The following is a 26,333-nucleotide window of genomic DNA, read 5'->3' on the forward strand; positions in this document are numbered from 1 at the left end:
AATGATCAGTTTTCCAGTTTGCGGTGAACACAAAGCAGCACAATGAAATGGGAGCATTATGACTATGTATTTATTGTGGGTTTTCCTGTTAGAACTCAGGAAGCCAACTCTGCAGGTCTTCAGACCTTCTGATACCAAACTGTCAGAGACAAAGAATGCTACCCTGTTGTGTCTGATACTTGGCTTCTTCCCTGCGGACATCAAAGTACACTGGGAGATGAATGGGACCAAGATGGACCCATCCCAGTATTCCAACAGCCCTGTGGTCTGGTTCGCCAGTGCTGGAAGTTACTCGATGCATAGCAAGGTCCTGGTCCCACAGTCTCAATGGCAGGAGGGAAAGTACTCTTGCATTGTTAGTCACGAGTCATCCCAGGTGCCGCTCACTCGCAATATTACCAATGCTTTTGGTAAGTAAAAGCTGAACTCTGCCTGAGATGAGTCTGGGATTTCTAAATAATCTTTTATTAAGAGGCACCTAAAAGTTTGTCCCTCAGAACCTGGGAAAGAGTAGAGTCCTTAGAGCATGCAAGAACTGGATTTATTATTTATTTATTGGGTCCAGGGTAGAATAGGACTAGTTTGAAAAAGGGAAGGGCTGCACATTGGGTAAATATTATACTATTTTAGTTAGAAGCATATGGATTGAGGCAGGTTTCCCCTACACTGAGAGGCAGTAGAGGTGAGATAACGCTGATGCAGAACAGATGGGAGGAACTGTAAACACGATTCAGTTAGACTGTGCTTGGAGATTCTAGGCCATGATTAGTAAAACCAAGATTCGGAAAAATTTAGAATAGGAGCAGGTAGGAAAAACAGGAAGGACTGATGGTATGGCTGATTTTAGATGATACTTGATTTATCTAGAACAAGGCTGACATAAACTCTAGTAGGATGTCTGGTAAGACAGGTTTTAGTGTATACTCCAAGAGTGGCAAAGATACGATGGGATCTAGGATATGGCTGGTTTTAATAGGTTCTGTGGAGATCCAGAATAGTAAAGGCTAGACAGGATCCGTGATTTGTATTGTTTATGTATAGATTGGAAGGAACTAAAGGTATTAGGGTTTTATGCACCTACTCGTGCGATAAACATCAGTGCATAAAGTGGAAAGAAACAAACTAGGTTTACTTAAAAATCACATCTGCAACTATGTCTCTTTCTCTTAATGTAATGCACAAATTGTATTATCTCTAAGATGTATGTCACTTTCGAGAAAAGCATCTGCTAAATGAATAAATGTAAATGTAAAAAATATAAATGTATTAGAAATAAGAGAGAAGATAGGTAGCCCCAGAGGGTTCAATTGATGGACTCATGTAGGGCTGAGTCGTTTATTTAAGAATGTTTCTGCACCAGATGCGATGCCATATTCAGTGTGATGGAAGTAACCAAACTTATGGTAAGTTTAGTCTGCATAGGGACAGTTCCAGGAATGCACTCACTAATTATAGAAAATGAAGAACTCTGTTGATTATCCTGGACAAGATCAAAGACAAAACTTCACTGGAATGAGAAAGATTTAGAATAGTAATTGCTACCTGAGGGACTTCAGGGATCAAGAAGTGTGCTGTTTTGGACTGTGTGCATCTTTATTCTCCTTTTCAACACTCTACCCCATCACTTTTCCCCTGTCCACTTCCAGCCTCCTTGATCCCCTCTGCTCCCATGGCCAAACTGTTTTGGTCTTTAAATGAGCTGGTCTGCCTGGTCTATGGCTTCAGTCCAGCACCCATCAATATCACCTGGCTTCTGAACGGGAACACTGAATTGCTGGACTATAACACCACAGCACCATCAAGGGGTCCTGATGGGAAATTCATCATCCGAAGCCACCTAAAGCTCAGTATGATCCCAAAGGCTATTTATACCTGCAAGGTCACCCATATCACCAAAACTCTGTTGCCCAGGATAAGCAAACAACGTATGTACACCTATTGTTTGGTCTTTGTGTTGTGTCTTGTAAAAATCAATACTTATGTTTTCACCCCTGCCTGTTCAGGTAACATTTGCAGTAGTGCAATGTATGGGCAAAAAATCAAGGAAGAAAGAACTGAAGATGTTCTTTAATAGAAACTGCATATTGCTGTAGCTGCAGGGAAACTGGCATATTTTGTTTCATCAGAGCAACTGACTTTTCTGTTTTTTCCATCCTTTCATATAGAAATTACTGATGAATATGAAAGCATCAACATGATATCAAATGACTTAGGACTTCAGGATAATGCCTGGGAAATGTGGACTACTACTTGCACCTTTCTTGCTCTCTTCCTGATTTCTTTTATGTACAGTGCTTTTGTTACATTTACAAAGGTGAGAATTTGAATGTGCAGTTTGTCACTGAGATTTCAAGACACTGGCTTTCAGAACTAGAAATTTCGAACATTGCATGTTATCCTAAAAATACTTCAGCTCATAAAATATAAATGTTTTTTTCTGACATGGTGCTGTAACATGACAAATGATACAAGCCAAGTGATAGATTCATTAAATTTATTAGATTAATGAATTAATTTGTAGAACTTAGATGTTGCTTTCTCTTTTTATAGGTGAAATAACAAGGCGCTACAAACATCAGCTGGGATTATACTAAATGAAAGTCCCATGCAAATACTTTTACATACATTTACACTTATTAATTTAGCAAACGCTTTTCTCCAAAGCAACATACATCTCAGAGAAATACAATTTGTGCATTACATTATGAGAAAGAGAGACATAGTTGTAGACAAGTGATTCTTAAGTAAACTTAGTTTGTTTCATAAATACACTCTTCAGTATCAAAAAAAAATACTACATGATTTGTAAGACATCAAAAAGTGTTCTTTACTGTTCTTAAGGTATGTTTTGTAATTTTGTAGATTGTTTCAATAGTACTCATGCTTCTTCGTCATGTTAAGCGCAGTCCTTCAACTGATACGTTATACTTCATCATTTCAGTTAATTTGGATAGGCTCAAAGATATTCCATACTCTAACTGCACATTTACAGTGTTTTAGTTTTTTTCCCAATTTTCTTGATAAAATTGTTAAAATTATTTTAAAAATTAATTTTTAATATGGTGGTGCAGTAGGCTTGGCCAAGTCTTGCTCTCTGGCAGGTCTGGGGTTTGAGTCATGCTTGGGGTGCCTTGCAACAGACTGGTGTCCCCATCCTGAGTGTGTCCCTTCCCCCTCCAGCCTTACGCCCAGTGTTGCCAGGTTAGGCTCCGGTTTGCCGTGACCCCGCTCGGGGCAAGCGGTTTCAGCCTGCGTGTGTGTATTGCTATGTTTTTCAATATTTTACTGTATCTCCAATTACTATGTAACAGTGAAAATAATACTTCATAATTTTAATTCAACAAAGTCTTTACGGTTTTTTAGAAAGTCATACTGAAGTGTTTTTCAATAAAATGACTAATGATCATTTAAACAAAACAAATGTTTCTGGCATGAGGTTCTTGTATTCATGTCATCACATCTACACATGGACAGGTGACTCATACTTTATTAAAGCACAATACAAACAGAGACTCACAAATCATGTTGTTTCTCTAACTTTTCAATTTCACATTATTGTTTAATATTTCAAAATGCTGTTATTCTGCACATTGCTGTTTCTGATAATAACAATCCTCAGAAATACTGAAGCACAGGGCTTTCCTCTGCTTGGCTTTTGTTAGGCTAAAATTGCAAGAAGGACCTGTGGAAATCCTCAGGAATGGCAGCCTTTCTCTAATACATCAGATGCAAATTCCTCCAGCTGGGAGCATCTCTGCCTGAGCACTGCATCTGCCTGGCACTCTGCCACTAATGGCCAGTATTCTACCCAGGTCCTCTTGCTCAGGATGTAGGTAAATCTGACAGACAGGGAGCAAAACAGAAACTGATCAACTTCTAAGGAACATTTTTTGTTATCAGGGTGAATTACAATGATTTAAGACAACAATATAATTATTTAAAACAAAGAGTGGTCACACTATTATTTTATATCTAAAGCTATTTCACCATTTCTCACTACCATTAACCCTTGTAGGACAGCACAGTGGTGCAGTGAGCTGTGCTACTGCCTCACAGTGCTTGGGTGGTGCAGGAGAATGTACTGAAGGTGTGAGCCCCGTTCAGTGTGGTGAACCCTGGATGGGATGCCAGTCCACTGCGATATAATGTTTTTTTTCATTATATAAAATAGGAGGGACAATTAAATAATGTTAGTCATCCCCATTTGATGCTGTTTCATTTTTTTTCCATGTATCCAGTATTTTCAGCTGTGTGTTCTGTAAAGCGTTAACTAAGATGCTGATGCAAACAAAAACCCAACATGTTTGTGGCCTATGAAGCACGAGCATAGCTATGTGGTGGCCGTGGGTGGCCAGTGCCACCCGTGACTGAAGCTTGGCCACCCCTCTGGCCACCCCTGTTGTTCAAAGCACTCTGACCACACTGACAGGTGACTTTTTTTCATTGCTCAAACTTGTATGATGCACATATTGTGCAGCGCTATTAGGCTGAAGAGCAGCGAACCGCTGGCTCGGCACAAACCCCTGTGTGTAGGAGGGAGGAGTAGGAGCGGTAAAATTTAATTTCGGGAGCGTTACTCCAGCAAAGTCCAGCCCAAGTGAGCAATGCAAGAGGATATGATGATCAGGAGAGTAAAATCAATGTTGTTGACCTACATTTAATTTTGTGAAAGTGTGTTAAAGTTGAGGTACTGCGATGTTTCACCATGAGAAACAAATATTAGCTTACCATCGCATAACTTAGCTAATGTTACCTAAAGTTACTGCAGCTGCTAGCTAGCTAATTTTTAAAAATAATGTTAGCACATAAACGTTACCACATCATACGCTTACATTATGAGTCTGTCACTGTTTTTTTGTAAGGAGCTATTCAATTTAATAACAATAAAAGTGTTTCTTGATAGGTGTGTTTGTCTAAACTGTGGAGAGCATGAAAAGGAAAAATAAGAAGACAGGAAGATATTTTCTTTTTTTACAAACTGAGGACTAGTAGGAGTAAAACTGAAAATGACAAAGAAGCAGGGGAAATGAATGGTACAGAGAGGGAAGAAGCAGGGGTAATGTGTGCTGCTAAGAGAGACAAGGAGGAAGCAGCGATACTGTCCAAGAGGGAGCTTGTGGAGAAGCTCTACAAAGACAACACACCTAAGACCATAAGACCATTTCTGTCTGTAGAATTTCCTTTTGGTATAGCATGTCACAGTCAGTTGTGATTTTTTTTTTGGCCACCCCAATGAAATCAGTGGGTCTTACCTGGCCACCCCTGAAAAAAAGTTCTGGCTATGCCCCTGCTATGAAGACCACAGTTAATACATTAGATCAGTGGTTCTCAATCTTGGCAGTGCCAATCCCTTTGTAAGATGAAGCTACTTAAAGACAGATTTTACTTCATATTTATTACTTTATCAGGAATGAGCAGTGAACTGAAAAGAATCCACATTACATAAAATCAAACATTTCCAATTATGTTAAATCAAACCTCAGAATTTGGTGAGCACAGATGGATGTGACTCAAAACCCCTATGGAATTCTTGCTCACCTATTGGTGGAGCCATCCAGGTGCCAGAAGTCTTCAGGAGGTCCCATGACTAAATAAACTCCACCTTCTTGCAGGTTCAAACCTCCACGACATGCAGCATGAGATAAAAAGATACTTTTGTCTGTCATTCGGATGCCAGTGTGTCTTCCTAAAGTGATAAGCAGCATGTATAACAACAACAGATTCAGTGTTAAAAAATAAACCTTGAATTCTTTCAATACTTGATTTTTTTGGGTATAGATTCAGTTTTTAACAGAAGGTATATTGATTGAGGAACACAAGTCAGGTTACAAGTTCAAAACTAAGCAAAAGAACTTTATTACCTGAGCATTATTTACTGAAATGTTTACATTTATTTATTGAGCATGCACTTTTCTCCAAAGTGCAGTATATCTCACAAAGGTTCAGGAAAGAGTAAAACCAAAGAGAAAGCAAAAAAATTTAGAATAGTTTAGCAGTAGTCCATGGATGGATGGATGGAGTTTAGCAGTAGTACAATGGAATTTCAGAATTACATACACTATAGATAAGCACATCTTTTTTTAAAAGTAAATTGCTACATGACTGCTAATACTGACACTATATGGCTTTCTTAAGCCTTGACATATTTTTGACAAAGTCAGACATAAATAAATACATATATAACTGTGCAGCATGAAGTGGCATCAATGAAGGATCAAGATGAATGTTACCTTCCTTTATCACCTGCAGGATTTCTACCTCATTCCTATCATACTGGCTCCTGCTGATTTTGGAGACCCTGACTTTGTACACTGTAGAGGACAAAGATAGATCAACAATTCAATCGCATCACTGTATTTCTCCAAGTGCAATCCAAACACTAGTGGCAATGCATTGTATATCAAGATGGGCATTTTACAACTGTAGCCACAAATACTACATAAACCTATAACCCACCCTTTAACCATTGACTGAAAGATAAATATCTACATGATTCTTGTAAAAGAGATTTATAAATTTTTTGGATCAGGCCTACCATGGTAAATGCCCTTGCATGCTTCATCTTTGCGCATTAGGTTGGTAATGGATTGGACTTGTGTTTTTAAGATACAGCAGTTTCCTGCAGAAGACAGAACATATCAGCATATTTCTGGATCGTTGTGATTCTTATTCTGAACATTGTTAAAACTATAAAGTTTAAATAAACAACAGCATTAACCTTGTTTTCAAATCACTCATTCTCTGTCTCTCCCCCCTTCTCTCACACACAGACTCTCTGACACACACACGCACACACACACACACACACACTTGTACACCTTCAGAACAGCGACATGTCTCATTTTTGCAGATCTGCTGCAGCTCAGCCTTTTCTGACAGTGGACTGTAGAATTTGGTGCATCGGTGATCTGAAAAAAAATGTCAAATAATAACAGTTCAGACAGAAGCAAAATTCATTCAGACAGAAATGTCTCAAATATGCCTTACAAATGTTTTGTCCAGTACCATCTGTTCTGTCTGTCTATTTAATGTAAATTACAGGCATACGTGCAAGCGTCTGCCCTCTCTGTATTATAGGTAATATTTTGGTACACAAATCCCTGATAAAATGTAAATTCCTCTAATAAATATCTACCTGCATTTATTCACTCACCAGATGCTTTTCTCCAGAGGAACAAAGAATAATTATTAACTAGCATTTAGCTGTCAACTTTGTCCAAGGTGATTTACAGGTCAAGATGCACTGCACTACACATCTTATAATCAATCATCTATTTCTACAGCAGAGAAATGTATCATCCCTTGTTCACACACACACTACAGGTAGCATAGAGTCAATAAATCACCTGAAACCCATGTCCTTGAACTGTATGAAGAAATCTGAGCACAGATAGGAAACCCATGCTAACATTCACACACACTTCCAGAGTCACTTGCCCCATATGGGGTCACGGGGAACCAGAGCCTACCCGGCAACACAGAGCGCAAGGCCGGAGGGGACACACCCAGGACAGGACGCCAGTCCGTCGCAAGGTACCCCAAGCGGGACTCAAACCCCAGACCCACCAGACAGCAGGACTGTGGTCCAACCCACTGCTCCACCACACCCGCTCTGCTAACATTCAACTGAATTTATTTTTATTGAGCGCTCTTCTCACACAGTGACACAGCCGCTGAACAAAGGATCCGAGATATAAAACAAATAAAAGGTTAGCAACAGGCTTATATTAAACAACTGCAATAACTACAGTATATTGGACATTAAAAGTATAAGTAAGCCACCTGGCCAAAGAGGAAAGGAACAAAAATTAAAAACAGAAAGGCAAAAAAGAAAGGAAGCCTTTGGGGGATCAAGTACCAGTGGCTGCCAATCCCTCCTGGGAATGGGGAAAACAAATGCAAAAGACTGAATCGGATTCGAGCTTGCGTCCAAATGTGAAGTTCAGATGCAATGAGATGCCAGCCTTACCCTCATCAAACTTGCATGTCTAATTTATTCAATATGCAAGCTACGTGTATCACTGAGGGAACATATGTTTACAAGGTAACTGAAATATATGATTTATTAAAATATTTATTTATTCATAATATGTTATTTATTGATAACATATATTATTAACTGCCCGTTCTGGGTGTGTCCCCTCCCCCTCCGGCCTTATGCCCTGTGTTGGCGGGTAGGCTCTGGTTCCCCGCGACCCCGTATGGGACAAGCGGTTCCGAAAATGTGTGTGTGTGTGTGTGTGTGTGTGTGTATTATTAAATCAGCTCCAGACTTCACTATTCATTAGAAAGAAACATATGAAAAATGCCATTACTTAATTCCATTTATTTTGCACATATGCTGACAGTCTCCTGGGCATGCTGTGATTTTTTTTTCCAAACTCAGTCTGCGTTTAATTTGCTGTTTTTCGAGTCATTCACAATATGAATTATATAATTCACAATATATGTGCACAAAAAGGCAACCAATTTTTCACCCTATTCTGCCCTCTAGAGTTTGCTGGGATAACAGCACCCAATATTTGGCAGTTTAAGTAGACACGTCCTCTTATGGAGGTGCGAGATGATATTCCATTTTTTTGATTCAAAAGGTTAGTGTTCTAAGGTCTCGTTAAAAATAATATCTGAAATCTGCAGCAATAACACGGAATAAAAACTGTATTTTGTGTATCATTTTGGTTCTTCAAAATAAATATTCACAACAGTTTTCACATAAAATTGACATGATATACAGCATATACGTGTGTGTATGTATGTAAGCATATATAAGGCCATTGGTTAACGCTTTCATTTAACCTTATTACAATTTTGCAATGTATTAGAGGCTCAATGTGTAAACAAAGTAAACTTAACAGTTTACCCGGAATTAAAAACCAGGCTGCAAAGGGGGTCATCAGGGCCAGCATTAAGAACTATTCTTCAAAACTGGTTAGAATATGTGTATTGTAATAACATTAGGGCAAAATCTTGTAATTCAGCTATTAAATTGTGATGTTCAAATAAAAAAGAATACTTGAGCCTGTAAGCTGTATAGTGAAGAACACTGAGTAGCCAGGAAATTTTAATGACAATAGCGCAAGGTTTAGTTCAGTTTCCTTCCACTTTTCCTGGCGAAGGTCATGGTGGTGACAGGTAAAGTAAGTGGGCCCAAACCTTTCTATGCCCAGCCACATGCTATAGCTCTTCCTGGGAGATTCCCAGAGATTCCAAGATCAGCTGGGAAATATAATTTCTTATTAAAAGCTTAATTTAATCAAACTTCTTTCAGTTTATTTATGGGTATGATACTGTAAACATCTTGGATATAACTATGGAAAATATAAAAATAGTAAGAGTTTTATTTTAACATTTTTAACTTCAGTCTACATTAAAACTAATGTAAAAAATGACTGGAAAATACATTCCGTTCACAAATCCCCGCTCAGTGAAGAATAACTGATGGCTTCATCCTGTAAATCCTGATTATGTTGACCAACATTATAATTACTTGTTACACACTGGCTTACAAATTGTTACTTTCTAGAATGCCCAGGAGGGGTGGGCAACCACTGGCTCGTGGACCCCCAGAGGTTTTTTCTCTCTCAACCTTCAGTTGGGAGTTTTTGTTCCTTTCCCCCGTGGCCAGTAAGTATACTTATAGCTCTATAATTTCTTCATTATGGTAGTCAGTTGACTGTCTTCTTTGTTTTTATCAATTTTTCTTGCTGTATGCCTGTGTTAAAGTGTTCTGTGTCACTGCGTGAGAAGAGCGCTCTATAAAAAATAAAAATAATAATAATAAACATTTTCTCATGTTGTTTTTATCACTGAGTTCAGGGGCTGTTAACACTGTTAGAAACACACGGAATGCTGGGGGTCCTGTGCCCAGATCGTGTTTCTGCAGTGTCTGAGTGGATTTTGCCACCATCAAATGGCAACCAGTGGAAACAAAATTCACCCTCAGTACACAACAGATACTATTCATAAAATTAAAAAGATGAAAAAAATGGATTTTGAAATAAAGAAATAAACTGAGAATTTTTTTATCTCCAAAATTTTCTAAGTTGAAAGTTTCTAATACAAGGTACCAATGCTTCTTCCGGATTACATTATCTGATGTCTAAAGAAATGCATGAGTCAAATAAACAAAGAGATAGTTGGCTATATGTTAAATTACTACAGTATCCATGCAGTTATTAAAGCTGTAAGTATGCCTAGAATTCACGGAGGAAAAAAACTCCCAATTGAAAGTCAAGGGAGGAAAAAAAAACCTCTGTGGGTCCTAGTGCTAGAGGCTGCCCACCCCTACTGGGCATTCAAGATTAAAAAAGTCTTTTAAATCAGTTTAACTACTAAACTAACTAATTATAACATGTTCTCCTCATGTCTGTCAAGGTTTCCTTCCGCATTCCAAAGACATGTAATTACGGAGAACAGGAGACACTACGAGGCGTACCCCTAGACATGTTCCCAGTGATTCTGGTATAGATTCTGGATCACTGTGTCCCTGAAGAGATTAAGTGGTTTGTGAAAGTAAGTGAGTGAGGTGTAATTTGTATGACATTCTAATCCACTGTCCCCATTTCATGAAGCTATGGTTTTATAGTGTTGGTAAATACTTGGTAAGTTGTTGATTAGTACTCAGAAATGTAATATTATTTTTAAGTCTTGTTTTCAATTTTATATACACATTGTGTGTTTTTGAAAGCAATTCAAAATCCAAAATTGAATCCAATTTTCAAAATTCTTTTAAAATCCAAAATTCTTCAAAGACAGAAATCCAGTTTCTATGAATTCTCTTTGCATTGTACCCACAAAATTATTTTACCCACCCTTTTCTTTCACTTTCCATTACACACACACTTTCTGAACCGCTTGTTCCATAGGGGGTCGCGGGGAACCGGAGCCTAACCCAGCAACTCAGGGTGTAAGGCTGAAGGGACACACCCAGGACGGGACACCAGTCTGTCACAAGGCACCCCAAGCGGGACTCGAACCCCAGACCCACCGGAGAGCAGGACCCGGTCCACCCCACTGAGCCACCACACCCCCCACTTTCCATTACTTCAGGTGATATTAACAGGTAGACACCTGTCTAAAAAATTACTAAATATTCCTCAAGGTTAACCAGGTGTGGTTATCCAAATATCTGTGACCCAGACTTTGGCAACCAAAGCATAAACATCAGCACCATACCTACCTGCGCTGTAATACTCGTAGACAGTGACAGAGGATGGCTGGATAAGACCCACATTGAATTTTTGTAGTAACCCAAAAGATATTGTCTCTCTTTCTGTGTTTGATACCTGTAAAAGAAATAACTGTTTACTACTTTTAAGTCTTTTGGAGTTTTAAATGAATGGGGTAACTTGTTTGTTTAGCTGTTATTGTTCATTTTGACTTTCATCTGCTGAACTTTAATGTTTATGCAATCTTTCATTTTAATGATTTTCAGCTTTTTGTGCTTTAATATGCTCAGATAAAATGTTAGTGTCTTTAATAATGCCTCCTCTATATTGGCTCAGATTTCATTTTAATCTTGTTTCAGCGTGTTACTTGCATTTTCAGGTTAATCTTCAGTATAAATATATGTTAAATATATGAATGTTTTTTTTAATTAAAACAGTATTGAAAATGAGAATGCTAAAGCTTTACACACACACAGTGACTGAACATGAACAATATGATGAACAACTATGGGCCATCAATCTTTCTCCTGCAGGCCTGCTGCATGGACCTGTTTCAGAGTGTATCACCACATGCTGCAAGACTTCAAGACTAAATGTAGATAGTATCCATTCTTACCTTAAAGAGGTGGATGATGAGGGAGCCCTGGTCACTAAGGCCATCGACAATCTCAAAGTTGTTAATGTACCGGTCCACTGAGTTTGTCAGCTGGAGAGACACAAAGGCACACAAAACTACATTCACAAGTTAATTAGGACGAATGATAAAAATAAAAATGAAAATTTGAAATGAATGTTATGGAAGGTACCATAATGGTTGGGGAAACTGACTTCTGACCAGAAACTTTCATTTAGGTCTGTGTAGGGCCTTAGGTAGGGGCCCTAGCAAAGCTTTTAAATCAAAATTGATACAGTAAAAATGAAAAGTAAACATTTTAGTTTTGGGTGAAATTATCACTGGGTCAAGGTTAAGAAAATGTGTTAAAAATACAGTATACATTATACTTTGTATATACATATATATACGATATATTGAGTCTATCAACTGTATATATTGATAAATTATAATTAACCCCACTAAATTACTTATTTAATTAGCCGCAGTTTCTGTTATTGCAGAAGATATTGTCAATACTGTTAATACGTTGTTGCTTAATGGCTGTGTTCCGAAAGCTTTTAAAATTGCCGTTATTAGACCCTTACTAAAGAAATCGGATCCGGATTATAATAACCCATGTAATTATAGACCCATTTCGGATGTACCATTTTTATCCAAAATTTTAGAAAACACTGTACCTTCCCAGATTGTAAAATATCTTAATCATCACACACACACACACACCGTCTGAAACCGCTTGTCCCAAGCAGGGTCAGAACGAGCCAGAGCCTAACCTGGCAACACAGGGCGTAAGACTGGTGGAGGAGGGGAATACACCCAGGAATGGATGCTAGTCTGTCACAAGACACCCTAAGCAGGACTCGAACCCCAGACCCACCAGAAAGCAGGCACAGGGCAAACCCAATGTACCATCACACCCCCCTCTTAATCATCACAATATATTTGAGAAATTTCAGTCTGGTTTCCACACTGGTCACAGCACTGAAGCGGCGCTCACATGTGTAGTAATATCCTAATCTCTTCTGATGCTGGTCTGGTGTGGAATCTTTATTCTTACGTTACTGGACTTGAGTGCTGCATTTGATACTGTGGACCTTAGTATCCTACTGAGTAGACTTGAAAATCTGGTTGGACTAAGGGGATTTGTCCTGAAGTGGTTTGACTCGTATTTAGCTAACTGTGAATAATTTGTACTGATATCTGATGACTGCACCCCCTCTATCTCAACTACGGTTCAATATGGTGTGCCACAGGGCTCTGTGTTGAGTCCATTACTGTCCTCACTGCATATGTTACCACTGGGTGACATTATTCGCAAACACAATGTGAATTTCCATTCATATGCTGATGACACACAGCCATATGTTTCGTTTAAGCCTGATGATCCATCACATGTTGTGTCTTTAGCTAATTTTTTACCAACATAAAATTATGGATGAGTAAAAATTTTTTATCTCTAAATGCCAGTAAAACAAACTTATGGACTTATGGTGGGTGGTGATGCCAAAACTCTCGACACATTCACACCAAACTTTACCATAAATGGTATTAGTTTCAAGCATACAGATTCAGTCAAGGATTTGGGTGTCCTGTTGGATGGAAAGCTGTCATCTGTATCTCATGTAAATGATTTAAGTCGTGCTTTCTTCAGTTAAGATACAGACACACACACACACACACACACACACACACACACACACACACACACACACACACACACATTGTCTGAAACCGCTTGTCCCAAGCAGGGTCGCAGCAAGCCGGAGAGTAACCTGGCAACACGGGGGCAGGCCTGGAGGGGGAGGGGACACACCCAGGACGGGATGCCAATCCATCGTAAGGCCAATACTTAAATCATTGTATTTGCTGCCGGTCACATTTAGAGTCGATTATAAAATCCTATTTTTGACCTATAAGGCAGTACATGGCATTACTCCAGCTTACTTTTGTGAGATTATTGATTCATGTATCCCAGCACGATATCTTCGTTCATTGGATGCAGGTTACCTTAAAGTACTTTTAAAGTAGGTTTGATCAATAAGACCTCAGTAGGAGGTAGCACCTTTAATTAAAGAGCACCTAAACTGCGGAACACTGTACCAGTTACTGTCAGAAATGCCCTGTCTGTCTTAGTCTTCAAATCCAGAGTAAAGACTTACTCAGGCATTCCACCTTGAACTGTAATTCCACTTGGCTGTGTTCGTTTTTTTCCAATCTCTGTAGCAATGCAAATTAAATTTATTTGTTTAAGTTACAAATTACTAACTATTTCTTCATGTTGAGCATTGTGTCCCTAAATAAAACATGAGGAGGCCGGCCAGTGGTCAGATGCACCCCATGCCAACTGAAGGTGATGACCAACTGCCATCATGGACAAGACATACCATGCTGAGCTGGTAATTCAAGCTACCATACTGGAACAATATCATTAATACTTGTAAATTGGCTTAGAATTCTGTTTTAATCTAGAATGCCCAGGAGGGGTGGGCTGCCACTGGTTCTTGGACCCCCAGAGGTTATATCTCCCTCGATTTTCAGTTGGGAGTTTTTGTTACCTTCCTCTGTGGCCAGAAGGTATACTTATAACTCTATAAAAGGATTATATTATGATAGTCTGTAGTCAACTGTCGTCTTTGTTTCTTTATCAGATGTATTTGTTTTTCTTGCCTTATGACTGTGTTAAAGCGTTCTGTGTCATTGTGGGAGAAGAGCGCTCTATTAAAAATAAATTGAATTGAATTGAATTGAATATCATGACTCTAATGTACAGTATATGTAACAATATACAGTAGAAGTTAGTCACTAAAGGGAGTTCTTGTACAAGCCAAGAAAGTAAATGCTTATACATATGATGTCTTTCAGCATTGGGATTTACGTTCACATTTATTTGTATCACTGACGCCAATTATTCATCTGGGTAATATTTCTTGCAGTAATCCAGCATATGTTACTTATACCAAGATACTGCAGCAGGAGGTAGGATTTAAACCTTGGTCCTCCAAGACCAAAGGCACCAGTTATAACCACTACGCGACATGCTGTTCTCTTTACAAATTTAAATCCAAAATTTAAATGCAACTATTTTGGAAAACTATGAGTTGATAAAATTATTTATTCCATTATGCACCGCAAAAGACCCCTCTGTCAAGCTCCTGAAGTTCGCAGATGACACCACACTCACTGGCCTCATCCGGGATGGTGACGAGTCTGCTTACAGACAGGAGGTTAAAGAGCTGGCTGTCTGGTGCAGTGATAGCAACCTGGAGCTGAATACACTCAAAACAGTGGAGATGACTGTGGACTTTAGGAGAAACACCTCAGCATTATCCCCACTCACCATCATGAACAGCACTGTGGCAACAGTGGAGTCATTCAGGTTCCTGGGCATTACCATCTCACAGGACCTGAAGTGGGAGTTCCACATAGACTCCATTGTGAAGAAGGCCCAGCAGAGTTTGTACTTCTTTCGTCAGCTGAGGAAGTTCAACCTGCCACAGGAGCTACTGATGCAATTCTACTCCACAGTCATCGAGTCTGTCCTCTGCACTTCTATAACTGTCTGGTTCGGCTCAGCTAGGAAATCAGACATCAGAAGATTACAACAGATAGTTCGGACTGCTGGAAGAATCATCGGCACACCCCCCCAGCTCTCCAAGAATTGCACTCGTCCAGAGTCAGTAAAAGGGCTAGTAAAATCATTCTAGACCCCTCACATTCAGGCCACTTCCTCTTTGAACCTTTGCCATCTGGCCGGCGCCACAGAGCACTGAGCACCAGGACAGCCAGGCACAAGAAAAGTTTCTTTCCTCAGGCCATCTACCTCATGAACAGCTAAATCCCCCCTAGAGAGTAAACCAGTGCAATACACAACGCTATTTATATTTATAATTATATCTATTTATCACATCATATGTCTTACTCACATTCACCTGGAATTTGTATAGAACATACATGATGTACATACATACCCGTCCTGGGTGTGTCCCCTCCCCCTCCGGCCTTGCGCCCTGTGTTACCGGGTAGGCTCCGGTTCCCCGTGACCCCGTATGGGACAAGCGGTTCTGAAAATGTGTGTGTGTGTGTGTACATACATATGTCTACTGACTATTTTTTGTATATTGTGTACTTTATATTTTTATATATTTTTTATCCTTCATTCACATATTCTATCTTCTCCATCTGTGTCTTGTCACTGTCATTCTGTCTGTGCTGTGGAAGTTTCTGTCACCAAGACAAATTGTGTGAACATACTTGGCAATAAAGCTTGTTCTGATTCTGATTATTGAGACTGGGGATGTGGTGGCGCAGCGGGCTTGGCCAGGTCCTGCTCTCTGGCAAGTCTGGGGTTTGAGGGGGGTGCCTTGTGACAGACTGGCATCCCGTTGTGGGTGTGTCCCTCCCCCTCCAGCCTTCTACCCTGTGTTCCTGGGTTAGGCTCCGGTTCGCTGCAACCCTGTTTGGGACAAGTGGTGTGTGTGTGTGTGTGTGTGTGTGTGTGTGTGTGTGTGTGTGTGTGTGTGTGTGTGAGATTATTGATATTGGGGCAGACGAGGGTACAGCATGTATTGTTATTTCCATACAGTCCCTGGGTGGGGTGAGAAAATGTGGATTCAATCCCTACTCACTTGCAGTGGGGTTTACATGTTCTCCCTGTGTCTGCATGGGTTTCCTCTAGGTGCTCTGGTTTACACCCACAGTCCAAAGACATGCTGTTCAAGTGAATTGGTGATTCCTTAATTACCTTTAGTGTATGAATGGGTGTATGTCTGTGGCTACCCTGTGATGGACTGGCATCCCTTCCAGGGTGTACATCTGCCTCAGCCTTGCACATAATGGTTATAGCATAGGCCTCAGTTCACTGTGAGAATCTCAAGACAAGCAATTGTTGAAATTAGATGGATGGATGGATTATTCATTATTATTGGCTCTGGTCATTTGTTCTGCAGTGTGCACTGAGCAATTATCCTGTGGAACCAAAATAATTATAATTAGAAAATAATGAGACCTGTTGAAGCTCATTTTGCAATAACAAAAAGTTTCACCTTTTCAAGGTCTTCGGTTTTTGGAACAAAGCCAGTGGGTAGGGTAACATCCAAAATTGCCATTCTTATTTCACTTGGTCCTAGTGACCTGTGACAGGGACGTGTAGTGAAACAGGTGAGGTCAACTATGAGCACCATTTTACTGGATGTTCTGGCTCAAGGACACAGCTCCACAAATTAGAGACAGTTGATAAGAGCAAAGATCTTGTAAAGAAGAAAACAAATCTTTCATAAAAGGATGTCAAGTATTAGTATGGTACAAACTATACTGCAACTTTATGCAGTTCAACACTCACATAGCAGTGCATGACTGAAGGGTGATTATATTTGTGAATGAAGAGGAATGATAACCACAAAGAAGTACTACAGCTTTGTAGTTCTGTAATAATAATTTCTGGAAACTTACCTTATGCTGATATCAAGTCTGTAGTACCTCTCAGTGTCTTCTGATGGTTTTCCTGCAAGGAGCTAGATACAGTCATGTACAACAGTAAAATAATTTCATTTTACTATATACAGGTATGTAAAGGCATGCAAAGACTCAAGCATCATCCTATCTTTTTGCTATAAATCTTTTCTTGTATCTCATTTCACACATTCAGACCCACCGCTTAGACATTAGCCCACCCTGCTGCACAGTACACAAATTTATAAAAGCAAATAATGCAGTATTTACGATTTGTGACTTGTTTTATTGAAACCTCCAAGTCAAAGTGCTTGCAGTTCCCCTTATTTTCAACATGAGGCAGCTCATTGTAGATGGTCACAACCTTTGTAAGGAAGACAAAAAGAAATTAGTTCTGCTTACCTCCAACAGAACAGTGAAATATATCAGATCAGGTATATTAAAAACCTCTTTGAAACATGATGGTCAGGCACCTATTAGACTCCATCTCTTTTGTGAAATGCCAACATACCTCCAAGATGCCTTGACCTGTCCCTGAAGCCTCCACTGTAAATGTCTGGTCTATTGTTGCCTATGTAATGAATGAATATCATAAGAAGACACAATAGGATTTGACTTGAATGAAGTGAAGTTGAGGAACCATATATGCTATATAACATGATATATACACACACACACACACACACGTTAATTTCCATTTCAATTCCATTAACACCAATGTTAATTTCCATTCGTATGCCGATGACACACAGCTTTATGTATCGTTCAAGCCTGATGATCCAACACATGTGGTGTCGTCAGCTAATTGTTTTACCAGTATAAAATTATGGATGAGTAAAAATTTTTTAATCTCTAAATGCCAGTAAAACAGAGGTACTTGTGGTGGGTGGTGATGCCAAAACTCTTGACATAATCACACCAATCTTTACAACAAATGGTATTACCTTCAAGCGTCTGGATTGTGTCAAGGATTTGGGTGTCCTGCTGGATGGGAAGCTGTCATTTGTCGTGCTTCCTTCAATTAAGGAGCATAGCTAAAATGCGGCGATTCCTTTGTAGATGGGATTCTGAGAAACTGGTTCATGCTTTGTCTCCAGCAGGCTGGATTACTGTAATGCTTTATTGTCGGGTTGTCCGTACCAGACTGTATCCAGGCTACAGTTGGTACATAATGCTGCTGTGAGAATTGTTACTAGAACTAGGAAGTACGACCATATAACACCGATACTTAAATCCTTGCATTAGCTCCCGGTCTCTTGTAAAGTTGATTATAAAATCCTACTTTTGACCTATAAGGCAATACATGGCATTGTTCCGGCTTACCTTTGTGAGATCATTAATTTTTTATCCCAGGACGATATCTTCGTTCATTAGATGCAGGTTTCCTTAAAGTACCTGCGATCAATAAAACCTCAGTAGGAGGTCGCGTCTTTAGTTAGAGAGCACCTAAACTGTGGAATAGTCTACCAGTTACTGTCAGAAACGCCCCGTCTGTTTCTGTTTTCAAATCCCAACTTAAGACTTATATGTTCACTCAGGCATTCCACCTCGTAATGTAATTCCACCTGCCTTGGTTGTTTATTTTATCACCTTTACAAAAATGCATTTTAAATTTACTTAAGTAACAAATTACTAACTCTGTCCTATCTTCTCGTTGAGCACTACCTCGCTACATAAGACCTGAGGAGGCCGGTCAGTGGTGACAGACGAATCCCGTGCTGACAGAGGATGATGTCCATCTGCCATGACGATCGAGACGTTCCATGCTGAGCTGGGAATCCAAGATGCCATTTGCCAACATTACAATTACTTGTTAAACACTGGCTTACAAATTGTTACTTTCTAGAATGCTCAGGAGGGGTGGGCAACCACTGGCTCATGGACCCCCAGAGGTTTTTTTCTCCCTCAGCCTTCAGTTGGGAGTTTTTGTTCCTTTCCCCAGTGGCCAGTAGGTATACTTATAGCCCTATAATAAGTTCTTCATTATGGTAGCCATTAGTTGACTGTCTTCTTTGTTTGTATCAATTTTTCTTGCTGTATGCCTGTGTTAAAGCGCTCTGTGTCACTGCGTGAGAAGAGCGCTCTATAAAAATTAATAATAATAATAATAATAATAATAATAATAATAATAATAACACACGTATTGTCTGAAACCGCTTGTCCCGAGCGGGGTCACGGATAGCTGGAGCCTAACCTGGCAACACAGGGCGGAAGGCTGGAGGGGGGACGCACACCTAGGATGGGACACCAGTCCATCACAAGGCATCCCAGACCCACCAGAGAGCAGGACCCGCCCAAGCCTGCTGTGCCATCACGCCCCACTACATGTTATATGTGTTATATAAAATTGCTAAAAATTATAACAATTATTTAGAAAAAACATTAACTCTATTGCATATACAAAACTGAACAATGGGTAGATTGAAAGGACAAACCTTAGCAGATCTTCCTATATATGCTGTTTTGGAACTGAAAGACCAGTGTGTGTCTCTGCGCCCAGGCATGCTGAGGGCCACATTTAACTTCATATCCAGGGGAGGGGGGTTCTGGATGAGGTAGTCTGACAGACCCTGCAGGACCACCATGGTGGGCTATTGGTGCAAATGCAGAATATATACAGTTACAGCCTTGGCTGTGGACCATGCTATAATGTTCTGTGATTGTGTGCAAGGCCATGCAGACAACTATTGTAGACAGACTTAATCTGGAGAAATATAGCTTTCCACTTTCCACTGCAAAAAGTACAGGCAAAAAAGCAAGCAATGTAAAACATGACAAATATATTCAGTTCAATTCCCAAATCCTACCTGTGTGGACCCATAGCTACCTCCCACTTTGCGTCTCTCATTGAGCCACTGGAAAATTTGTCCTGCAAATTGTGTTTCACCAATTTTCAAATGAGCCATCAAAGCATAGCCAGTGGCCTCCAGGGTGAAAAGAGGATTGTCTGAATCTGGCCAGTGGGTCCTGTCTGTGGCCAAAAATTTGTAGGATCAAACTTCTAACCCTAACCTTAAGGTCTCTGGTGAAGCATTGTTTAAGGTCCTTACAGCTACTGACTTTTCCATAAATGTTCAGGTAAATGACAACACCACCGGTCAAAAGCCTGAGTACACCTTCTGGAAAGTAGTTTGTTTCACAACGTAACCAGATAAGAAATTTGAGCAGGAAATCATGCAACATTTCTACTCAGTTCTTCTGCAGCAGTTCTCAGAGATTTAGAATAGTTATAGGTTGCTTTGCTTTCATCTTTCTGTCCAGCTTGTCTCATACAAGTATTACCCAGGTTGCCCAGGTGTACTCACACTTTTGACTGGTGCTGCATGTTATAAATTATTATGTGTAATAGGTTTTCCAAATGAAAGATCTGACATGCATCTTGAACATCATAAGGCTGAGGAACTGCCCTCTGTATACTAAAATCCCCCAGCTAAGGGAACTAAGTTAATTCTGGTATTGACATTCTCATTCACCTAGTATGCAATACCTGCAGATGCAGCCTTTTGCAAATGGTCTCTCAAAAGGCTTCTGTCTTCACCCATTAGGGCAAGGGCATAGGTAGTTATAGCCACAGAGTATGGCCTTCTTAGTCGTGGTAGTTGATTCTTCAAGTAAGTTGCAGCTTTCCTCATTTGCTCCTTTCATGGGGATGTGGCACAGAAGGACACAAATATCAGCAAAATGGTCTTCGTCAGTCTGGCCACAGAAAGCATATCTTTTTTAAGCTATTAAGTGGCTCAGTCTCAGGATCACAGTCTCATATGTAGACCTATGACAGATTCTCAGGGGTTGTTGATGAAATAAACCTGTTGATTATGAATTTAAAAGAAATGTATCTATATCAACAAGTATTAATTGTCATGCCTAGACTGCAGTAAAAACTTTCCAATCCATGACAATTTTTGCAATGGCCTGCTCCATATTGCTATTCTTATTTCAGCATGTTACCTGCTCAGTTTGAGAATACTAGAAGCCCCTTTTCCCTTTCCCCAGCTCAGGATATTAATTATTACCTCTGATACAATTCCAGGTTCCTGGCACTCCACCACAGCTTTAGCTTCTGACATTGCTATCAGCACGAAAGCAGTAAGGGTAGCACTGGATTCTGCTCCTTGCAAGCCTCCCTAAAATTGACAAAAGACGGAGTCCCTCATTCTGTGAAGGTAGGGGTTTTAGACTTGGCATTTTAACTATCCAGTTGTTCTCAGAGCATTGATACAACCTCTGACAATCCTAACCTGAACTTTAAACTGTTAACTGAGTGTATTTTACTGATCCTCACAAAAGTCTTGTAGTGACACCATTCTTGATGTGAGATGGATTAGTTACAGTTAGCTTTACAAAAAGCAGAGAAAGCTAAAAATGCAATGTTCAGTTAAATGTTCTTATGGATGGGCTTTGCTATTAGTTCATAGCTAATAGGGTTCAGCCTACAGTCATGGCAGCTGCATAGACCGGGTTGTTTTCACTGAAGGCTCCGTCAGAAGACTGCTTCTGCTTCAGCAAGTATAGCAGAGGGTCACAAATGTGCTTCTCATTCACATATATGATAGGATGGGCCATGGAGAACACCTTCACCACATATGAGGTGATCCTAAAAGGCAAAGTTGAGGGTATGAAGATGGCCATATACGTCTTAGAATAACATAATCAAATATGAAGTAAGAAAAAAAAATTTGTTAAATATAAACAGAAAAAGAGGAATTTTGAACAGCACTGGGTAAAGTATTCATGAACTCAGCCTGGCAAACAGTTAACATGCAACCAAATGACCATAATTTATTTTTGCAAAACATCCCAAAGGCAGTAAATGTTATTACCATGTGCTTGTTCCCACATTCCGATATGGTGGGTAAGAATTGTCCTTCTTGGAATACATTAGCTGTTTTTCATAACCTGGAAAGATTATTATCAAGAAGAATATTTGTTTTTTAAATTTGAATTAACAATGAAAGCAAACTGGTTATGACAGAACAACTAGCACTTTAACAGGGAACAGAAAAATATACAGGTCCACAGACAGCATTACCTAACACAGGATGTCCTTGTGAGCAGTTTATGCTGGATAGGAAAAAATTATTTATTGGATTTGGATTCTTATAAGAAGCGTATAATGGTTCCAGGTTCTTGTCTACCACCGAGGTTATACTTGTGAAATGATAAGAACACTATGAGGAAGCCAAAAAATCCGGTACAAATGTCTTTCTTACCACTTAATCGCTGCTTCTTTTAAGAAAAGAGAACATCACATTCAAAATTTATTCTAGTTTGACACACTCCAGAAAAGCTATTGATTCATGTCTAAGCTTGTGAACCAGGAGGAACAACAGAGAGATTTAAATAATGGAATGTGGTCTCCTCCATCCCATATCTACAATAGATGGTGGACACATGACTCCTCTCACCTTTCTGAATGTATTTGACTGCATCAAGGCGGCGCTGCACTCCTACAGTCTCCCACTGGTGTGCTCGGTCAAGATAGTGTGTGGCAATGAGGGGTAATGTCATGCTAGCAAGATTCTGCTCCACACATCCCCCAGGCATGCGCAGCAGGGAGGCCAGGGAATCATCAGTGATTGAGTTGTCGATGGTGTCTGCTAGTACGCTGCCTATCAAGAAGAGTTTAGAAGCAAATCTTATTGCTAATGTAACAAACACTAATGCTTTATTTAGCATTTTGTGGACATATTGCATAATAAGACCCATCACAGATAGCAGAATTGGGCAAAATCATTTTTTTCACTTTTAAGTTTATAACCTTTTTCAAATAATTTTCTTTATAAAAACCTGACATTACCTCTGACATTGATGTAAGTCTCTGGAACTGAGTTTGGAACCACTGAATCCACTTTAATATTGTCAATCTTTATCACTTGTTTCCCATCTAAAAAGTTTTTAGAAAGAGATAACTGAAGCACCTGTGATGACTAGAAACCCAATATCTAAGAAACAATAAACAAGTTTGTGAACTTCACAGAACACTGGTTTTAACCCTTTGTCATGTACACCATATACTGCAAAAACATGTTAAAAACAACTGCATTACATTTAACCTGTTACTGATTAAAACATGTGATAAACTGGAGGTTTCCACGGAACCAAGCCTTATAAAATAATGAAAATGTTTTGGAAAAAGTGATGAAACAAAATAACTTCTTACCCTTGTCCCCCCTGAGCAATGGGTTCAAAACAAAACTTTGGACTTTAGTCTTTTGTACTCCCTCCAACTGAAAGCAGAAAACACAGGGAACAAGGGTGATCCCAAGGTAATGCCATTTAATCTCTGCATTTACCAGCCTTTCTAATGGAACATTCATCTAAAACAGTCAATACCATTCTACAGTGGATGCAAGATGTTTCATTTAAAGATGAATCTGTCCTGTGTGTCAAATGTTTTCTTGCAGGGATTGATCTAAGTATAAATTAGACAGAGTAAACAAATCAATAATCCAAACTAAAGTGGAATTACCAGCATTGAGGAAAAGTGAACTCACCAGAACACGTAACCTCTTCCTCACACCATCCTGTCCGCGGAAATCACGAGCAAGGGCCTTGACTTCTAATTCCAGTTCCCCAGCTTTCAGTGGAACTATGATGTATGGAATGACTCTTGAAGACTGGGCATGAAGAGTCACTTCCTGCTGATGATTCTCAATATAGGCCACACTGCAGATGTCCACAGTCTTATACAGGATGACAATGACCTGAAAGATAAAGAACAAACTAATATCTAGTGACTGAAATTGACTTGGTGAATATGTTCAATCAGGTACATGTTTTTAATTTTAACACTTGCTACCAAACTCTATTTAAGAACTCAACAATAATGCTGTTTTATGTATGATGTGATTTTGGTATATGGAGGGGAGTGGTTTAGATATGTGTTGGACATTGTCTTGCCTTCATGTCCTCATCGCTGTAATTGTGGAGCATCGCTTTGACTTCAACTTGCTCATTTCGGGCCACAGAGTATGGCAGCCGCAGGTCCACAAAAAAGTGCCTTTTGGCTATTATGTTATATGGCTCTGCTACACAGAATCCTAAAGGGTGAAATTAAGGGTTTAATACAAAATCACACACACACACACACACACACACACACACAAACACACTGACTGAACCCACTTGTCCCAAGCGGGGTCGCAGTGAACCGGAGCATAACTCAGCAACACGGTATAAGGCTGGAGGGGTAGGGGACACACCCAGGACGGGACGCCAGTCCGTCACAAGGCACCTGAAGCAGGACTTGAACCCCAGACTTTGCCAGAGAGCAGGGCCCAGCCAAACCTGCTGTGCCACCACGCCCCCCCATTAGTACAAATTTTTTTTTTTCTTTCTTTATTTATTTATGGGGGTGCGGTGGCGCAGTGGGTTGGACCACAGTCCTGCTCTTCGGTGGGTCTGGGGTTTGAGTCCCGCTTGGGGTGCCTTGCGACGGACTGGCGTCCCGTCCTGGGTGTGTCCCCTCCCCCTCTGGCCTTACGCCCTGTGTTGCCGGGTTAGGCTCTGGTTCCCTGCAACCCCGTATGGGACAAGCGGTTCTGAAAATGTGTGTGTGTGTGTGTATTTATTTATTTATTTACATCTTTCACAAAAAAGCAATACAACCCAGGTTCTCTGCTTTGTAAGTTACATGACTCCCATTTGCTAAGTGACCTTCAAACACAGGAAGCCCCAGGAAGCCCCATGACGTCTATCAAACTGTTGGAGAGAGTTCACCTTTAGTGAAAGAAGAGCTGATTGCCAGAATGCCCCACTCTGTGATCGAGTCAGGAAGGACAGACTGCACCGTGTATGAGACCAGTCTGTAAAAAACACCAGGAAGGCAGGGAAACTTAAACAAGAAAAACCTCATCCTCTCATCACCTCTCATTCATTGCTGCTATCTTCCTAACCTTCTGAAGATATGCATAGATACTCAGTAACATAATAGCAAAAAAAGAAATTAAACATTTTCTAATTTTCTCTTGTCAGTTGCTGACCCTGCAAGACATACATATCTGTCTTTATACAGAGCAATATTTGTTTGTGACTTTTGAAAAATGCAATGTCTTGCTTGAACTGTGCAAAAGCAAAATCAGTCTTTGGACTGGAACCAGCTAAGTCTTTATTCACTATCTGCTTTACACAAGGAAAAGTATCATGCAGCTCTTTAAAAGCATTTAAAAAAACTATTAACTATTTGCAGTACTTTCTGCAGTATCAGTATGCATCTGAATTCCATGTTTTTATTCATAAAGCTCAAAACAGCTCAAATACAGAAAATATGTGAATTTAAAAAGTGAATATTTTTATTTGTCTCTGAGACTTGTCATTGCTTAAGAGATTAGTTGCCCTACCCGTTTTTTTCTCCAGCCCCTGGGGTGTCTGGTAGACTGATCTCATTCCACAGCCAGGTTTCAAAGAACTTTGACCGTACATAGACATCACGCTCGTTAACCATGTCATCTTCTTCCTCCTCGTAGTCTTCTACAGTTGAAACTGCTTTGCTAGAGGAATGTGTTTCTGAAAGATTTATAAAAGGAAGAGATGATCAGATAGGATTTTGCAGCGCAGCCGCATGAAACAGTGTTCAACCATTGGGCCACTTCTTAATCTTCATATGAGGCTTATCTGTACAGATAAAAAGAGATACCACATTTACTTAAAAAAGCAACACATTTTTTTCTGCACTTAAAGTAAATGAGTAAGAGATCAATTAGTAATTTTACATTTACATTTTGACACACGCTGATGCCCAATCTATTTTTCATCACTTTTCTCAAATTACCCAGATCTTCTCTCCTGCCTGATGCTACCATAAATTGTTTGGAAGCCAGCATGACTCGAGACTGCAAAATGTGAATTCTGGGATCCCACTGAGAGATGGGGATCGCTGTAGTGGTTGCTCTGGTAGTCACTGGAGTTGGAAGGTGGCCCGGCTCCCCTCGGTACTGAGAACAACAGTACAGGAAGGCCTGGACACACTCCCAGCCCTCTGAGATGTAGTGGGATCGGCGAATGCAGGAGTAATCCATTGGGATCTCCCTCAGCCCATCCTGACAGCACTTGCGTAGGAACCGGTCTTTGTACTGGTCCTCTAGCAGGGCAGAAGAGTAAAA

The 26,333-nt window shown here is 39.9% G+C and overlaps 2 protein-coding genes across 7 annotated transcripts in view; one reads left to right on the top strand and one right to left on the bottom strand.

Moving 5' to 3' along the window:
* LOC108927489 (uncharacterized) overlaps positions 1-2,918 on the top strand; it is a 129,740-nt gene extending 126,822 nt beyond the window's left edge. Inside the window, 3 exon segments of the mRNA XM_029247008.1 lie at positions 93-410; positions 1,647-1,925; positions 2,902-2,918. Of these exon segments, the coding sequence (XP_029102841.1) occupies positions 93-410; positions 1,647-1,925; positions 2,902-2,918 (614 nt within the window).
* A 610-nt stretch (positions 2,919-3,528) lies between these two features.
* LOC108927504 (venom factor-like) overlaps positions 3,529-26,333 on the bottom strand; it is a 39,796-nt gene continuing 16,991 nt past the window's right edge. For 2 of the 6 annotated variants that reach the window (XM_018740859.2, XM_018740861.2), the window contains 25 exons: positions 26,003-26,311; positions 25,572-25,737; positions 24,952-25,037; positions 24,133-24,272; positions 23,727-23,936; positions 23,393-23,459; positions 23,030-23,116; positions 22,638-22,841; positions 22,053-22,128; positions 21,667-21,826; positions 21,246-21,356; positions 20,720-20,870; positions 20,040-20,203; positions 19,668-19,823; positions 17,744-17,803; positions 17,503-17,596; positions 17,233-17,284; positions 16,827-16,914; positions 11,785-11,874; positions 11,180-11,285; positions 6,819-6,908; positions 6,536-6,619; positions 6,231-6,311; positions 5,539-5,686; positions 3,529-3,839 (listed from right to left, as the gene is read on the bottom strand). In XM_018740859.2, the coding sequence (XP_018596375.2) occupies positions 3,695-3,839; positions 5,539-5,686; positions 6,231-6,311; positions 6,536-6,619; positions 6,819-6,908; positions 11,180-11,285; positions 11,785-11,874; positions 16,827-16,914; positions 17,233-17,284; positions 17,503-17,596; positions 17,744-17,803; positions 19,668-19,823; positions 20,040-20,203; positions 20,720-20,870; positions 21,246-21,356; positions 21,667-21,826; positions 22,053-22,128; positions 22,638-22,841; positions 23,030-23,116; positions 23,393-23,459; positions 23,727-23,936; positions 24,133-24,272; positions 24,952-25,037; positions 25,572-25,737; positions 26,003-26,311 (3,125 nt within the window). In that variant the 3' untranslated portion in view covers positions 3,529-3,694. Of the gene's footprint in view, positions 3,840-5,538; positions 5,687-6,230; positions 6,312-6,535; positions 6,620-6,818; positions 6,909-11,179; positions 11,286-11,784; positions 11,875-16,826; positions 16,915-17,232; positions 17,295-17,502; positions 17,597-17,743; positions 17,804-19,667; positions 19,824-20,039; positions 20,204-20,719; positions 20,871-21,245; positions 21,357-21,666; positions 21,827-22,052; positions 22,129-22,637; positions 22,842-23,029; positions 23,117-23,392; positions 23,460-23,726; positions 23,937-24,132; positions 24,273-24,951; positions 25,038-25,571; positions 25,738-26,002; positions 26,312-26,333 lie in introns of those variants that run through there. The other 4 variants (XM_018740860.2, XM_018740862.2, XM_018740864.2 and 1 more) reach the window with 4 other exon arrangements.

Source organism: Scleropages formosus, chromosome 20 (assembly GCF_900964775.1).
Source record: "Scleropages formosus chromosome 20, fSclFor1.1, whole genome shotgun sequence".
In the NCBI taxonomy this organism is placed as follows: domain Eukaryota; kingdom Metazoa; phylum Chordata; class Actinopteri; order Osteoglossiformes; family Osteoglossidae; genus Scleropages; species Scleropages formosus.